Source organism: Ziziphus jujuba, chromosome 7, assembly GCF_031755915.1.
Source record: "Ziziphus jujuba cultivar Dongzao chromosome 7, ASM3175591v1".
Taxonomy (NCBI): domain Eukaryota; kingdom Viridiplantae; phylum Streptophyta; class Magnoliopsida; order Rosales; family Rhamnaceae; genus Ziziphus; species Ziziphus jujuba.
Window position 1 is genome coordinate 15361857 of NC_083385.1, and position 16912 is coordinate 15378768.

The 16912-nt window shown below is 32.9% G+C and overlaps 2 protein-coding genes across 2 annotated transcripts; one reads left to right on the forward strand and one right to left on the reverse strand.

Annotated features, from left to right (window-relative positions):
• Window positions 1-1932: 1932 nt before the first annotated feature.
• LOC107409762 (dof zinc finger protein DOF5.7) lies at window positions 1933-3865 on the forward strand. Its single transcript, XM_016017187.4, has one exon. It carries the CDS (start codon window positions 2320-2322, stop codon window positions 3538-3540), a length of 1221 nt encoding a protein of 406 aa, XP_015872673.2. The 5' UTR covers window positions 1933-2319; the 3' UTR covers window positions 3541-3865.
• Window positions 3866-7936: 4071 nt separating this feature from the next.
• Window positions 7937-14305, reverse strand: LOC107425047 (kinesin-like protein KIN-14R). The gene is made up of 19 exons (XM_016034981.4): window positions 13902-14305; window positions 13052-13353; window positions 12769-12940; window positions 12596-12666; window positions 12327-12510; window positions 12062-12171; window positions 11833-11932; window positions 11652-11738; window positions 11378-11551; window positions 11014-11287; window positions 10640-10801; window positions 10308-10523; window positions 10188-10225; window positions 9845-10008; window positions 9442-9693; window positions 9296-9361; window positions 8937-9011; window positions 8766-8831; window positions 7937-8626 (listed from the first exon to the last, which is right to left on the reverse strand). Exons 1-19 carry the CDS (start codon window positions 14110-14112, stop codon window positions 8159-8161), a joined length of 3192 nt encoding a protein of 1063 aa, XP_015890467.3. The 5' UTR covers window positions 14113-14305; the 3' UTR covers window positions 7937-8158.
• Between the last annotated feature and the right edge of the window lie 2607 nt (window positions 14306-16912).

Sequence of the window (16912 nt, forward strand, 5' to 3'; positions counted from 1 at the left end):
AAAAAACACAAACGCACTAAATTTCGAATGGAATTCTTTATGCGGCCAACAAAAAAAATAAAAATAAAAATGAAACAATTTAATATAATTCGAGTCTGACATTATTTTAGCAAGACAGTCAATTTACCAATTGACACCAACAGCATAACATTGTATATTATATACAACTTTTTTAGTTTTCCCTTAGAATTGTATATAATATAGTTAAATAATAATAGAAAGAAAGTTGCTTTATTCCGTGGCAGAATACGCGTAAAAGGAAGAAAATTTCCCTCACTTCCCGCATTCATTCAATCACTGATTAAATAAGCTCAAAAGCAACCAAAAAAAAAAAAAAACTTTTATTTTTTTGTCTCTTCCCTTTTTCCCTCTTCTGGCTAACAATAGACAACTAGATCTCCTGGATTTTTATTTTTCCAGAAAGTAATTTTTTGATCTTCCAAAGACTCTACAACAAGACAAATAAGCAAGATACGATCACGACCGTTTAAAGAAAAAAAAAAAAAAAAAATCCTCTTATAGAAGAACTTGGGTGGGCGGGAAAGAGAGTATCTTTGCAGTTTTAAGGGTATTCATTGATGTACTTGATGCTGCTTCTCTGACTCATATCTTATACAAGAACATTAACTAGTTTTACATTATATATATATATATATATATATCTTCTTTTCTGGCAGTATCTAAAAGGGTTTTCTATAAATATATATCTTTTTCTTTCTTTACTTGCACAGTAATGGACTAAAGCTTCATTTGTCTGTTTATTATAAATTGGAAACCCTACTATTGATTATGGCTTTAATTTTTTGGTTTAGGGTGTCTTATGGTTGAATAAAAAAAATATTAATTAATAATGATGAAGATGTAGTGTCTTTAATGGAAATTAAAGCGAACAAATAAAATAAAATACATAGGGAATAAACACACGAGTGAGTTTGTGAATGGAGGGTGGTGTTAAAAGTGAAAGAAAAAGTGAGAAGTGGGGGGGTTAAAGGTGGGGTTATGTTTTGGGGGGGGTTTCAAAAGGGACGTTACATGGGAAAGAATAGACAAAGCTGCAGTGAGTGGCAGAGAACCCCCCCACCCCCCCAACACCACTGTTACTGTTTTTTCTTATACTGACTAATCCTCTTCATCACCCCTACTTCTACTACTACTACTACTACCACCAATAATAATACTAATACCACTAATACTAGTACTTGAAGTCTAGTACTACTTCTTCTTCTTCACCCCCTAGCTGCTAGCTGCTGCTACTTACTTGCTGCTACCACTGTCCCCTGTCATTGCTGCTCTGCTTCGGCTTATATGTATACTCCATATTCTATCTATCGTTTTTATCATTTCCAAAACCTTTCTTCATGCTTAACTCAACGACCTACTCCTTTCATCCACCATATTTTTGCATATATATTCTATTGCATAATATACACCAACATTTTTTTAAAAAAATTTCCTATGAATATTGTCTGGGTTTTTCTTTTTTTTTTGCGGGTTAATGATTTTGTTTGAAAAAAGAAAGTCTGTGCTTTTTTATTTTTAATGTAGCTAGTTTCGTGCTTTAAAAATTTATATCAACAAATTTATTTTAATGTTTTAAATCTTTTATTACCCACCAATAAGACGTATAAGATTTTGGTAATATTCAGTATAAGATAAAATCTATTGAATCCTTTTTCTTTTATTTTTTATTTTATTTTTTTGTAGTTGTGGATCTCTTCTATTTCTGCCAGACCCTTTTTTTTTTTCTTTTTTTTTCTTTTTTCCTGATTTTATATATAGTTAGACTAGTTTTTCCTTGTCTCTACTCATTATGAATCGCACTCTGTCTCTTTCTCTCTCCTCTGTCTATATGTGTATATATATATATATATATAGACCGACTCCTTTTTCTAGTGAAATCTGCTCCTTTTTTTCTCTCTTTCTCTCTCTTTTGTTGCTTTGCTTTATTCCATCAGATCTAACCACTTAAAAAAAAAAAAAACATCTACACCCTTTGCATATATCAATTTTTATTTTTTTTTCATTGCCTAATTCTCCCTCTCTTTGATGAAGATCACAAGCAGACACACAACCATCAACATCTTTCCCCTTCCCTTCCTCTATCTCTCTCTCTCTCTTTCTCTATCCCATGCATGAAACCATTGAATTGAGTATCTTTGCCTCTGCAAAAGGAAACTGATATCAACCACCTCTCCCACAAAACTATACCACCACAACTAATTTTCTTCCTCTTCTTTCTACTTTTCTGTTCCCTTAATTTTCTGTTTCTTTCCTTTTTTTTCTTTTTTTCTTTTTTTTTTTTAATTTCTTTTCTCAAAAATGATGTCACCGGATAACATGCCGGCTGCAAAGCCCCCGCCGCCGCCGCAGAAGCAGCAGCAGCAGGCGGCTGGAGTGAAAGATGAGAACCAAGGTTCAAGCAGTGGCCGGAAAGCGGCGTCGACGACGAGACCGCCACCGGAGCAAATCCTCAAGTGTCCTCGATGTGATTCTCCGAATACCAAGTTCTGCTACTACAACAACTACAGCCTAACGCAGCCGAGGCATTTCTGCAAGACCTGCAGAAGGTACTGGACCAAAGGCGGAGCTCTTCGCAACGTGCCCATCGGCGGCGGTTGCCGGAAAAACAAAAAGGTGAAATCTTGTTCGTCGTCTTCTTCCAGGCTATCCGGAGGAAGCGATTCCAGAGATTCGAGTTCTTGTTCAGATATCGGCGGCGGGTTGAAGTTCTTCCATGGCATTTCTCCGGCAATGGATTTCCAGCTTGGTGGTCTTTCATTCCCTAGGCTTCAAACAAGTACTACTGCTGCTGGTATTTATAATTACAATTATAACCTCCCGCTTTCTTCTTTCGGAGATTCAATCAGCAACAACGCTTCTTCTTCATCTTCTTCATCTTCTTGCTTCAATCTTGAGTATCAATCTGCTGCTGGAACGTCGAATTCTTTGATGGGTTTCAATTACCCTCTCTCTTTAGCTACAGGTAGTGGTGGTGGTGGCGGTGGTGGTGGTGATAGTAATTTTAATGGTGCAATTCAGAGCTCCATGAACGTTCGTAGTAGTCTTGCTTCATCTATAGAGTCTTTGAGTTGTATAAACCAAGACCTTCACTGGAAATTACAGCAACAAAGGCTGTCTATGTTATTTGGTGGTGGTGGTGGTGGTGGTGATTCGCTGACAACTCAGAAAGATGTCAATGCTGCTGCTTCTTCTCTCGCTCTTCTTGGAAACCAAACCACCCAGAAATCGTCTTCTCAGTCGTCGTCTCCGATTTTGTTTCGGAATCTGGATGTTTCGAAACCTCATGAGGTATGTACTGGTAGTACTACAACTGGTCTTCAACATCAAGCGAGAAAAGAAGTTTCGAGTAGTGGTGATAATACAGCTGCTACCGAATGGTTCTTCGGGAATTCTTATGCACCACCACCACCAGTGACTCCTACTCCTACAAACAGCAACAGCAATGGGAATGAGAATGGAAACAACTGGAATGGATTTCAGGCTTGGAATGATTTGCAGCAATATAGCGCTTTGCCCTAGGATAGATCAGGAATATCAAAGGAAAAAAAAAAAATCAAGGTAGTACATTTAAAGAAGGTGGATGAAGAAAAAAATAGGAAACAAAAAATATATTTTAATGTTGAAATTATGTAACACCAAATTTAGGCATATGTTTTTGTTTGTTGTTGTTTTTGTTTTTTGGGTTGGTGCATATGCAATTGTAAAAGTTGGTTAACGAAAGTTTAAAAAGAGAGAGAGAGAGTGTGTGTTTCTTTCCCCCCCTTGAAAATTCATGTGTGATTATTATTATTATTATTATTGAAAGTATATTATTAACCAACATGTAGCTCATCAATGGTCTATCTGAATTAGTTCTTAAATTTATATGGTTAATGATCTATGTTTCACAAATTGACCCCAAAAAAGATGCTTTTTGTAATGTCACTGATTTCTTTGGATGTGGGGGTTTTATTCTTTCTTATAGACTCGTTTTTTTAGTTTTTGCATTTACAAATCTCTTTGGGATCTGTGATAGATTTTGGAGTACTGTTCTTATATATGGAGGAGAGGACTTAATGGCATATCTTTGATTTATTTTATGATGAGTCAGTCACAGAATCCAGAAGTCTAAGTGTCTGTGTTTCTCTATCTCTATGAAAGGGAAGAAACTGAGTCTCTCTCAGGCTCATATTTTCAGCCACTGACCAACAATGTCAATATATATTTTACATATATGAAAAAAAAAAAAAATACTACAGTAGTAGTAGCGGTAGGTGTAGCAGTGCCTGGTTAAAGCCTCCATTGTTCGTCTTCATCTTTCCTAGCCCTGAAATGTTGAGCTTGAAGAGAGCTAGAGGCTAGAGCTATAGATAGTCTTTGCTTTCTCTGTCTTACTTTGGGTTGGGGCTCTTTGTAATAATTAGTTGCAGTGTGGTGTGATTTGGTGGTGTCTGAAAAAGTGGTGGTTTGAAAGTGTATTGAATGAAAGACTGTCAATATTTGAATGAATGAGAGAGATAGAAAAAATAAAATAAAACAAAAATAAGATTTTGGCATCTAAAGCTTTTTAGGGGATATATATATATATATATACATATATATATTTTGGTAGCGAAAAAGAGAAAAATAAAATAAAATGTTTTACGTGTAGCTTTTTTGTTTAAGTGTTGGAGAGCGAGCCTTTTTTTTTTTTTCAGTCTCCGGCATCTCTCATTGTGATTCTGTCTTATGACTGTCAAGCGAGAAAAGGCTTTGCATTTTTTTTTTCTTTGGCTGCATTTTTGCTATCTTTATTCTTTACTTTCACTGTTTATCTGTAAAAAAATAAATACATAAATTTAAGAACAAACAAATGGCACCCCCAAAAAGATTTAACACATATATATGTATATATATATATATATTATAGAAAAAGCTCTTAATTTCTGTATCTTTTTAAGCACAAACTTGGCTTATTGCAGATTTACCTACACCATTACTTACCCATATGAGTATGTATATGCACATTTCCATGCATGCACTTTTCCTTCATTGTTATGGAAATAATGTAATATAATATACATGCATGCTTTAGAGAAAAGCTAGCACAAAAATGTGAGATTTTCTCAGTAAAAAGTGATTCTTCTTCTCTCCTTTACAGAAAATGTTTGCCATATATTCTCATGTAAAGTACATTGGTGGCTTTCCCAGTTTATAATCCTAAAATGGTTTAACAGTTCCAGGAAATCCGTACTTTTTTGGATTAATGAGATTATATATATATATATAGAAATAAATCTCAGTTTTTATCTTTCCCATCTCTCTGAGCATGATCTTAGATCGATGTCTTATATTTTTACCTTTAGCCAGAGCTATAGCACTACTCTTTATACCACATTGCTGCTAAATAGTCTGGTACATGGGGGTTTATCATACAGTGTTATAATAATAAGGCCAACTTCTTCTTTCTTTGTCTGTGCTTTCTTTATGCCATTTTTTTTTTTTTTCCTTTGGGTCCTACACATCACCGCCAAAAGCTAAAACTCCAAAGTGATAAAATTACATGTGCAAGGGTTTTCTTCCATTGATAAAAATAAAAACAACAAGAAAAAAGAAAAACCCCGAATATTTTTTTTGGGGTCTTCTTTCCCAGATCAGCCATTTATATTATTTGCTTTTTCTAAAAGACTAAAACCTTAGTAACAACATTCCTTAGGTTATATATGACAGCAAAAAGAGGTCCATATGGTGAGAGAGATAGAGAGAGAGAGATACCAAATTCCTGGCTTCCTCACATGCTTATATTGCCAGGTCCCCCTTCTTTTTTCACATCTATGAGACACTCCCACTAAATAAAGTGTATTTATATGTATACTGAAATTCCTGATGAAAAAAGCTAGGAAATGATCAATCATTTATACACTTGTTTATAGGAAAAAAAAATTAAAAATGAATTGTAGTAATAAAAAAGTTATTTTTGTTTTGAGATAAGTTTCTGGGTTACTTTTTGTTTTTTCACTTTTTGGATGTTGGTATGAATCATTTTTTATCAAATAGGTTGATTAGTAACAATAATAATTAAGATGGACGTGAATGTTACTCATTGGAGTCCCTTCTTCCAACTTAGTCTCCTTACCTTTTTGAGAAAGAGAGAGAAAGTTTGAGAAGATGTCACAGCCGCGTGATTAACGTGATGAGGAAGAGTCTGATTGGAAGGAAAAATAAAATTAAATAAGCAACCATTTTTTTTATTTTTATTTTTTGAATTTTGGTTAGACTTGCTTGTTGTTTGGTGTTGTTGTGTCAACTGTCATTTTGCAACTTACCCTGCGAGAAGCTCATGAATCATGAGACTTGCTCACAGAAATATGGTTTTTCCATGGTGATCGTCTTTCTTCACTAGCCTATATCCTACACACCCTCCCTATCCACCAAACCGAGGGACCCACCTTTTTTTTTTTTTTTCCATCATCATCATCATCATCATGAACCATCCAAAGCTTAGTGATTGATGATGATCAAGGAATTAGAGAAAGAAAGAGAGAAATATGTTTCGACATGTAACGTGGCAAAGATTAACTAATCAAAGAAGTGATGATGGTGGTAATAACAACGTTAGGGGGGTAGAGGTGTCCCTGCAAATAAGATAAAAATATTTCGTTGTGATTATGATGACGTGTTGGAGAATAGTGGGGTCCACTTTGTAAAACGAGAAGAATGCTACTTTCATATCATATCATGTCATCACCTTGTTTGGCATTTAGTCGGAGGGGCTTCAAAACATCTCCTCCCACACCTTCCTCCACCTCCTAAACCCTCATCATTTCTGTTCTTGTTCTCTTTTTTGGCCTTTTTCTTTCTTTCTTTTTTATTGACAAATTATTATTATTATTTTTTTCAATACTAGTCAAAATTGTTTTTGTCTTGCTTTTTAAACTGTAGCTGACTTATTTATTCACCCAATTTTTTTTAAAAAAAAAAAAAACTGTAAGTGACTTAACCTTTTGTTAATTATTATTATTATTACTTATTGTTTTGTGAAAATAAAAATATTTTGAAAACTAATTTTACCTGTGTATTTTACACATGTTGGCAAACCCATCCAGAATGTCGTTATCAAGCCTCAAATTTTGACGTCAAAAAATGCATACAAAAGAAATTCGAATTCTCAGCCATATATATTTGTCTGTTATTTTGATGTTGACAGACTAATTGAAAACTCTCATCTGTATCCTCACGTAGTCACTTTATATGTAACAATTGGCAACGCGGCGTTTTGATCAAGAGTCACCGGTCACATCTTCACATGCAATGTTTACTACAAGGGAGAGCTCTCAAACCTGTGTATTTTTTTTTTATTTTTTTTCTTTTTTTCTTTTTGGTAAAGTCAAACCTGCGTATTTAAACATATTGGTGTAAGTAATTAAAACATTTATTTAGAGTTAACTTTTTTCATATTTCTATATGTCGGTCAGTTAAAAAAAGTTAGTATGTTAGCCAATTGAAAATATTAAGTATGACTAACATGCAATTTTATTTGTGTGATTAATCTTATTCGTCATGAATTTATAATAATAGTCACTGCTCCCCTAAGTAATAGTACAAATTTAAATCCCCCATCTTCAATATTATTAAAAAAAATAAAAAATTTTATATCAATTTTGTTTTTCAATGAATTCATAAAATTATTGGCTTGCTTTTTTTAAAACACTTACTATTTTACTGTGATTTTGTCAGGTATAAAGAAATAACTTCTTTTTAACAGATACGTTGAAAAAAAAAAATGTATAGTAGTAAATTAAAAAATAAAAATATTTTTATTTTTATTACTATACACCAATGGGTTGGGGTGGCCAATACTAGAGCAGGTGGTTCAAATTTTATAAGTCTATCCAACGAAGCAGACTAAGCAAAGGTATTTGTCCAAATTCCTCTTTTTCGTAAAATTCCAACACCAAAAAATAAACACTAAATAAATTATATGAATACAATATCAATACATAGTGCACAATTAATTTTAGATTACCTACATAGTGATAAGGAGATTTATGGGAAAAATAATGCACAAGTTATACATCTATATATCTATAAAAATTAAAAAAATTAAAAATAAAATAAAACTCATGTATATAGAAAGACTACACAAAAGGGCTTGGTTGGTTTGTTTATATTTGATTAACTACCTTGACCAAATTTTTTTCTTAGCATCCCCCCTCTGATCCTTCAGTCCTTGCACCTGATCTCTTGTAACCCTCTTGTGAGTCAAGGGCCCTTGAACCGCAGTTGTAGTGGATGGCTTTGCTGTTCTCATAATTCTTGCAATCTTAGGTGGGTCAGATTTCCTAGCCTTGTTATCATTTAAACAATTTGATACCATTATAATGTTCTCTGTATCACCACTTTTGAACTCTCTTTTCCTTCTTGTTGTCTCATGGATAGAATGATTCCCTCTATTAGAACCTTGACTCTTAGGCCGATTCATCAATGAGTTTGAACTCCTTAAGATATGAGATTCTATATCACTCATGAATTCATCTCTCGTACTCATCTTTCTTTCAGCAGGCGTAGCCTTTGTTGCGTCGACAAAATCATGAGTGCACTGTAACTGTAGCTCTTGTTCCTTCAACTTTTCCTCGAGCTCTTTAATCTGCCATGGCAATTCAAACAGAGAGATTAGCATTTTCTTTCTACTTCATTTGTATTTCGTTTCTCAACTAAAAGTTAAAGAGAAAGAGTTGCCCAAAAAAAAAAAAACAAAAAGGAAAATCGAAGAGAGAGATAGATACCTTCTGATGATGCAAGGATTCTTTCTCTCTTTCCTGATCTTTCAATTTTCTCTCAAGCTCGCGAATCTGAATGAAGAGGGAAAAAATGAAGAACAAAAAAAAAAAAGGTTAATTAAAGCTTCCAAAGTATTATAAACTAATGAAAATTAGCAACGTTTAGTCTTTGCCAACCTTCTGTTGAAGGATAGCAGAATGAGACTCTGACTCCTTCACTTGGTCCTTCAGCTTGTTCTCAAGATCCTTGACCTGATGCAAGTTAAATGAATCAATAATATTACATATATTCCTTCATGTGTTGTGTTACACTTTCTTTCACCATCATTCTGATTGGCAAACAGTAATTCAGTCAAATCTCCCAAAAAAAAAAAAAAAAAAAAAAAACACTAGACACTTAATCCCATGATTATATTTGTTACTTTACCTTCTTGAACATTTAATTTCCACAAGAATGTCTCTAAGAAAATGTGTACCACAAAAATAAAGAAAGAACAAGAGTAGAAAGAAGAATCTACAGAGTTTGACACACAAACCTTTTGTTGAAAACTTTCAGAGTCTGACTGCTGACGTTCTCTAAGCTTGCCCTCTAACTCTTTTACCTTTAGTAGAGATAAGGGTTAATTACTTATGAAATAACAAGGGAACAAATTATCAATATGAATTAAAGTGAAAAGGCAACCTTTTGTTGGAGATCATAGCAGATTTCTTCCCTTCCTTTCAGTCTGTCAGAAAGTTGTGACAATTGCTTCTCTGATTGGTTGTGCAGGGTTGCCTTTAAATCAAGCTGGCTTTCAAGTTCTTTGATCTTATCTAGTTGAATTTTGTAATTTTGATCTCTGCCTTTGCCTTTATTCTCTAGGTTTTGTAAATTCTCTTCTAGCTTCCTCAAATATTCGTCTTTGGACCTAGCTTCTTGCCTTACTTTTTCAAGCTTTAAAGGAGAAAATAAAAATAAAAGCAAAAAGTTCAGAGTCAAATACTTAATCATAATAAAAATAGGAAACAATAAAAAAGAATTCTAATTAGAAAAACATTAAAAAAGAATTCTAATTAGAAAAACATTCTCAAAAGTTAATACTAACCATTTGTTTCATTTTCTGAAGTTCACTTGTATCAACTTGCTTCTTGGCAGGACCCAACTCAATTCCACGAACTCGTGTTGCAAAATTTAAGGAACTTATAGTCTCACCCAAATCCTGGTCTGAAGGGCTTATTTGCACAAACATCAGAGTTTTTGAATCGCCCCCTACAACATAAAAGCAACAGCGTTAGAAATGTAAGGGACAGAACCTAAAAGAATTCAAGTTTTACTCAACTAAGCCATATAAATTGGATTAAATCTGATTAGACATGAGTAGTAACCAAAACTTAAATTTACTACTCCAAAACAAACTAACAAGTTGCAGAAGATGAATTAATCATTACCTAATGAATCTTGAAGTAGATGTGTCAATTTAGAGTTCCTGAAAATCAAGGTTGATAAGGAACAGAAAATGAAAGAAACGTAGAAAATTGATCTAAAGGCACACAAGATGTACAGCAGACCTGTAAGGAATGTGATTGCTTTTGTTAGCTAAAGCAGATATTACGTCTCCTAAAGCTGAAAGAGATCTATTGATATTTTGAGCTTCCTTGAGTCGCTCTCCTTGGACATCAGTTTTTGCAAGCCTCTCACTGCCTGCCAAATCCACAAGCCAAAGCTTGCTCTTGGTGCTTTCACCATTCATCAAGTTCTTAGCTTTCACCATTATGCAAAGCAAGCTGAATATAACCATGGTGTAAGAGTTTTCCTATGCTAAATTATCGAGTATTTTATATAACAATTACATAGAGCTTTTACTGTATATAAAACTGAGGTAGCAATAGAGCTTTCATACCAGTGAGATCGGCTGCTATGCTCATTCACATTATTACTTCCAGTAGATCTTGCATTGCTTCCAGCCTGCAGTACAGTCCATACTTCATTAATGTTTTCAACTTTGGCTTCAACAATCCCAGGAACATGATTAGACCCTTCAGACGCTTGTTTTATCTCCAACCTAGAAAAACCACAAACATGTAAGTATTATAGTTACTTTTGTTCTTTCCCTATATAGATAAAAGAAGAAAATAATACTTTCATTGTTAGGAAGTCTTATTTCATCTAAATCAAGATTCATGTCATGTTTTGACCCAAATATAAAGTTCAAAGCATCAACTCTATAATTTTATAAGTGCATGTCAATAAGTTCAACTGGTAAAGTAATCTTACTTTTTCGATGCTGGTGATGAAGCCAACAAGTCCCTAATCTGCTCATTGTATACTTCAAGTACACTAACAGATATGTCATACGTAAAAGTTTCACTTCTTTCCTTGGCAATTTTAAACAACTGTTCAAGAGTCCTATAGTTGACTCCCCTGTTTTGCTCAGTTCCCTCCATTGTAAATGTCTTTCCAGTTCCTGTTTGCCCATAAGCAAATATGCAAACATTATAGCCATCTAGCACAGAAATCACCATTGGTGAAGCATCCATAAACACGTCAACTGTCAAAAAAAGAAAAAACCCTAGTTCAGTACTTGTTTCAGCCAAGTAAAATTTACGAATTAAATAAGATGATAGCAATGCATGCATACCTTGATCATCTTTAGGTGTGTAAACTCTATCAAACCTGTAGGACTTTCTGGAGCCAGTTGTTAGAATTCCTAGACATCCATCCTTTGCTGCATCAAAGTCAACAACTGTTGTACACCTAGCTGCCAACTCCTGCTTACTTAATGGACGGCAACGGCAAAAGACTCTAATATTCCCTAAAGTTTCAATGCATACATGAGTTCCTTTAGGTTATACTATTCAATATAAGATGCAGCAAGCACATCAATAGACTAACAAGGAGAAGAGAGAAAATACCTTTAGCTTCCTGAACCTCATTAAAGAGCTTCTTCCTCTTGGCTTGCTCTTCGCTGTACTTCATTTTGAGATCTTCACACTGTGCAACTGTAAAACAGTAGATGAGTCCATGAAAACTTACGATATCACCTAAATTTTTAAAAACAAAGCAAATGAAAGAAAAGATGAATCTCAAACATACCCAATGCCTGAACTGCTTCAAGCATTTTATTCAATTCAGGAATTGAATCAGCACATTCATGTGCTTCACGTGAAAGTTGAGAATGCTCTTTTTTCATAAGCTGGATAGGAATACCAGAGTAGAAAGTGTTTTAATAAACTTATCAAAAAATAAAGGATACAAATATATACATATTTATATATATAACAAAAAGGTTTTAGTAATTTCCAAAAGAATTTTTCAACTGCACCTTAATTTTTTCTTGCAATTCATTGATTGCCACTGCCCACTGCTTCTTGTCTCTGTCATAGCTGCTTGAGATATTTCTCAATTTAGTAGCTTGTTTCTCCATGGCTTGATCTAATGAATAATAAACATCAGGCTTCAGGAACGAGTTACTAACAAACATGGAAATTTGCATGCAAACTTTGAGTGGCTAAATTATTAGTTTTACATGTCCAATCGAAAAGATACTATAAATAAATGCTTCATCAAAATGGAAGTGTCATTCTTACCTTGAGAGAGTGTCTTAAATGTCGCGTTGTCTAATTCCATCCTGACCTTGTCCAGCTGCTCATTTGCTGTGGTCAATGACATCCATGCCTCATAACATTCTTTTGCCTTAAGTTGGCATTGTGTGGTGAGCTCTTCTATCTTCTTCTCATATTTGGTAGTGGACTTTGTTTGCAGAAGTTTCATCTAGATTCCAAATGTTTAAGACTTCCAGTAAGAAATAATTAGTTTGCTTAAGAAATGTAAATTCGCTATTTAAATTCCAACAGACCTGAGCTGAAGGAACTTCTATTTCAGCGGCACAGTTGTTGCATTTCAGGCATTCACGTTCTACCTTTGGAACTGTAACCAATCAAAATTTCATTTTATTTTTATTTTTTTTAAGATTTATATTTCAATAAACAAATCGGAACAACCAAGTTAAGGAGATTCATAAAATAGTACCTGCGACCTTTGGGGCTCTCCTAATGCCAATCCCGCTAACTGCCGGGCTTCCAATAACCCCTTCAAATCTTATCAGACAAACTCCATCTTCCTTCACAGAAACCCTCAAGTCAACTAATTGCAATGCCTTATTGGCTCCAACAGCAGCAAAAATATCAAAATCCGAAAGAACCTGTTGGATTCATCAAGAAGAAGAACTCTTAAGTATCAATGTCAGCTCCTACTTGATTTGGAAACTGAAAAACAGAACACACTGTATGCTTGTATTGCTTAGTTAACTTGCCTTTTCTTCTTGGATGAATACATTGAATACCCTCATTCCTTTGGGTCCGTTTATGTTTATGATTTCTGTGAAATGAAGATCTATGTAATAGTCTCCGGGTGGAAGATTATTGAACCGGTAACTGAAATTGCCCAATCGTGCTGACTGATAGATGAATGGATAATCCCCAGCATCCTTTATGTGCTCATTGGTTCTTAAAACATTCCCACCCTCGTAAAATGTGTCCCCTAGAAATTTAATACTAGAATCTGCTGCTTCATTTAAAGCCTCCCCTCCAGCATTTACAAACATTACATAATCATCTGCTTCAAAAAGCCACTGAAATTAGGTAACTACTTTGTTTCCAATTCAATTATAAAACACTTTTAACTACTTTGTTTCCAATTCAATTATAAAACACTTTTAGCCCTTGCTAGCTTCCTAGAAAAGCCTCATCCATAAATCAGCAATGTGACATATCACTACCGTTAATCAAATGTACAAATTAAATTCCTAAAAATTGAGAGAAAAAAAAAAATATATATATATAGATATATATATATATCATATTTCAACCACCTCACCCAATAAAGCTATTTTACACAGCTGGACACAGAAAATATCTGCAATTACCATTGAAACAAAACCCAATTGCACATTTAATAATAATAATAATAATAAAAAGCCATATCTCTCTGGGTTTGCTTTTGAGGTTAACTGGGTAAGTTTTCATGTTTCTTGGTACTTAAATACTGAAAAACGGAAATACCCAGATCCTGATTTTTTTTCTTTCCTATGTTTTTCTTTTACACCAAATAAAAAAACAGATCTGATACGAAAAATTAAATTACAGTGTCTCAGAAATACTGACCTGCAGAGTTGGATATCGTAAATCCAGACGCTATCAATCTTGAATCCGAGTCACAAATCACCGAATCAGCCAAAGAATCAACGCTCTCGACCATCACAGAATCTTTCGGTTCCTGACTCGGGTTATAAACTTTCTCGGAGTCAAAAACCCCTATGACTGAGGAATTTGAATTTAGGGTTTCTGGGTACTCGTTAAATTGCATCTGTTCCATGAAAAAAGAGGAATTTCGGGAACTTGGGAAATGATCGAATCTTGAAATGAAGAGACAGGAAAAATGCTTTGCCGAACTTTTTGTTTTTTGGTGTATGAAGGAATGGATAAAGAGGGACTTTTCTCGTAGTACTCTGGTTTCCTTCGCCTAACGCTGTGTTTTGGTTTGTGTAAGCCCAAAATTTGAATTTAGTGACCGTTTGTTGGTATTTGACCGTTACTCTCCCTTTTTTTATATTTACCTTAAAAAGTTAAACTTTTTATTTTTATTTTTTCGAATTGGAGGGCGAAGACTTTATATTATGACATCACTTTTATAATAATAATAAGAAGAAGAAGAAGAAGGAAATTTCATCCTATAATAGTATGTTACTTATGTGTAGCCGTGGGTTCTGCATTATTTTAATAAGAATACATACACATATATATATATATATATATATATATATATATTCTCATATGATCAGAACTGTCCTAATATGACTAAGAAAAAAAATGATGGTTCGCGGATAGGAAAAAGACGAGGGTCTGTATGCTAAGAGTTCTAACTATAGAATTATCTTATATGTGTATATATTTATAGAAATTATAAATATATATACATTTTTTTTAAAGCGTATATTTATAAGAGTTTAAATTTTTTAACATTTGTTAAGCTACTGGCACTTATTGTTTCATTCCTTGTAATCTTTGAAGCTTAACCAAAAGAATTTACATTTTTCATGACAAGTTAAAAAAAAAATCTGAAATATTTTAGAAAACTCCAAAAAATCCTAGACTAATATAGAAAGAATATTTTTAAAACATTTTATATAAATACCTTATAGATAAATTTAAAATTATCTAGAATGATGTAGAATTTTATCATATGTTTCAAGCGTTCCATATAAAAGGTTTGGACTTTACCTTAGCACATCCAAGACATGCCAGAATTTTAATAATACAACTCTTAAAATCTCATACTTCCTATACTACTTCTCTTCCGTAGTTGCATGAGGCTTCTCTAGCTTCCGTAGTTGCACAATGCACTGTTTGCTCACTTGTGAGCAAAGCTGACTTAGCAAAAGAAGGTGCTAAGAGCTGCGGTAGTTAGGTCGTGACAATTATATTTACAATGTTGATATGAGGTGGAAGGTGGAAAGAGAAATTACTGTAATTAATAAAATAATTTTTTTTCAATATTTTATGCCCGAAATGTATATGGTGTGCTAAGTTAATATATATATATATATATTATTGTATTATTTCATTACACAAATAGGGGGGAAAAATATATATATATATATATATATGGAAAATAGTTGATACAAAATATTCAAATATTTAATTAAAGAAAAAAAAAAAGAAGAAGTTAAAACTAATATTGATGAATATTTGCTTTCTCTTCCAAAAATTATATATGCAGGATAAATTCTGCACATTTCAGTAAAAAATAAAATTTCTATAAAATGTTTATTAGAAAAAAGTATATTAACAAAATTTTCAAAATTAACTTAAAAATTTTGACAAATAAATAAATATTTTAAATGATTTATCCAACACTTGGGGTGTGTGTTACATAGATTTTGGTCGGTAATATATATATATAAAAGAAAATTTTGCATTTTTTTTTTTTTTGGCTGAAGAAAATTTTACATCTTATATTTTTATAATCTATACATGATATAAGCTTTGACTCAATAGCTAGCACAATTCTTATTCTTTCTCGTGTAAACATAAAAACTAAGAGAATTATTTAATTTTTTGTGTCCTTATCCTCTCGTAGAAATTAAGCAACTAGTCACAGAATTAGAGTGTTGTTAATTATTAATTTTTACTCATATATGCCGTAAAGATGGAGAAAAACTTGTATGAATCGTTGGTTGGTACCACTCCAAGTAGTTAAGTGCTAGTTGTTTAAAAATATGTCATGTCATTTTTTTTTTAAAAAAATATTTTCATTTTATTTTGATTTACTAAAATGCCTTTTACTTTATGTTTTTTTCCTTCTCAATTTTGATGTAGATTTCATTTAACAAAAGTCATTGCTGCCAGAGAATCACCAACAGCCTATTGCTAGTGTCAGCGACAGATCCATTACCATAAATAGGTGTGAAAAGGGGGAATTAGAAGAAGTGATCGTTCTTGTCGAAGGTGTCACATTCATGGATTTTCATCATCGTCTTTACCTATTCATATCTTAACGTATAGATGGAAAAAATTATATATAAAATTGGAAAAAATAAAAATAAAAATAAAAACGTCAGCATTTATTGTCAAAGTTTGCTACGCTGGATGTCTTGCATGGATCTCGCAGTAGCTGCCGGCATTTTCCATCGGCTATGAAACCCTAAAACTTGAAACATTTATTTTTATTATTTTTCTACAAAATGTTTATCTTTTCTCAAAAATAAAAATCATTTTGAAATAATGAATTGTTATTTTTAAATGATATAACAAATCTTAACATATGTTATTAAATTATAATACATTTTTAACAGCTGATATTTAATTACTTAGAATGGTATAAGCTTTACTAGTACCACCGTTTCATTGAAAGATTTTCTCGTAAAGATATGAACATTTGAACCAAAACTAATATTATTTATGGTTGTATCCTAAGAAAATAAATTAAATATATACTGTATACTATGGAATTTAATAGATCGTTGTTTTTTTTTTTTTTTTTTTTTTTTTTTTTTTGGTGGGTAATGAAAGGGAATTCAACTTGTTTGGTAGCTCATGCAGCCTGAAAACTACACGATGTGCCCCAACAAAATCCTTGTATCCCTTCTAAACCCCTTAAATCTCAAAATGTGAAA

Bases quoted from the DNA above. Each gene is read 5' to 3' on its own strand.
- LOC107409762 (XM_016017187.4), top strand. From the start codon at position 2,320: ATGATGTCACCGGATAACATGCCGGCTGCAAAGCCCCCGCCGCCGCCG.
- LOC107425047 (XM_016034981.4), bottom strand. From the start codon at position 14,112: ATGGAACAGATGCAATTTAACGAGTACCCAGAAACCCTAAATTCAAAT. The intron at 11,288-11,377 runs GTATGCATGCAT...TTTTTTTGACAG, and splicing joins CACACCTAAAGATGATCAAG to TTGACGTGTTTATGGATGCT. The intron at 9,694-9,844 runs GTTAGTATTAAC...TCTCCTTTAAAG, and splicing joins TTCAGAAAATGAAACAAATG to CTTGAAAAAGTAAGGCAAGA.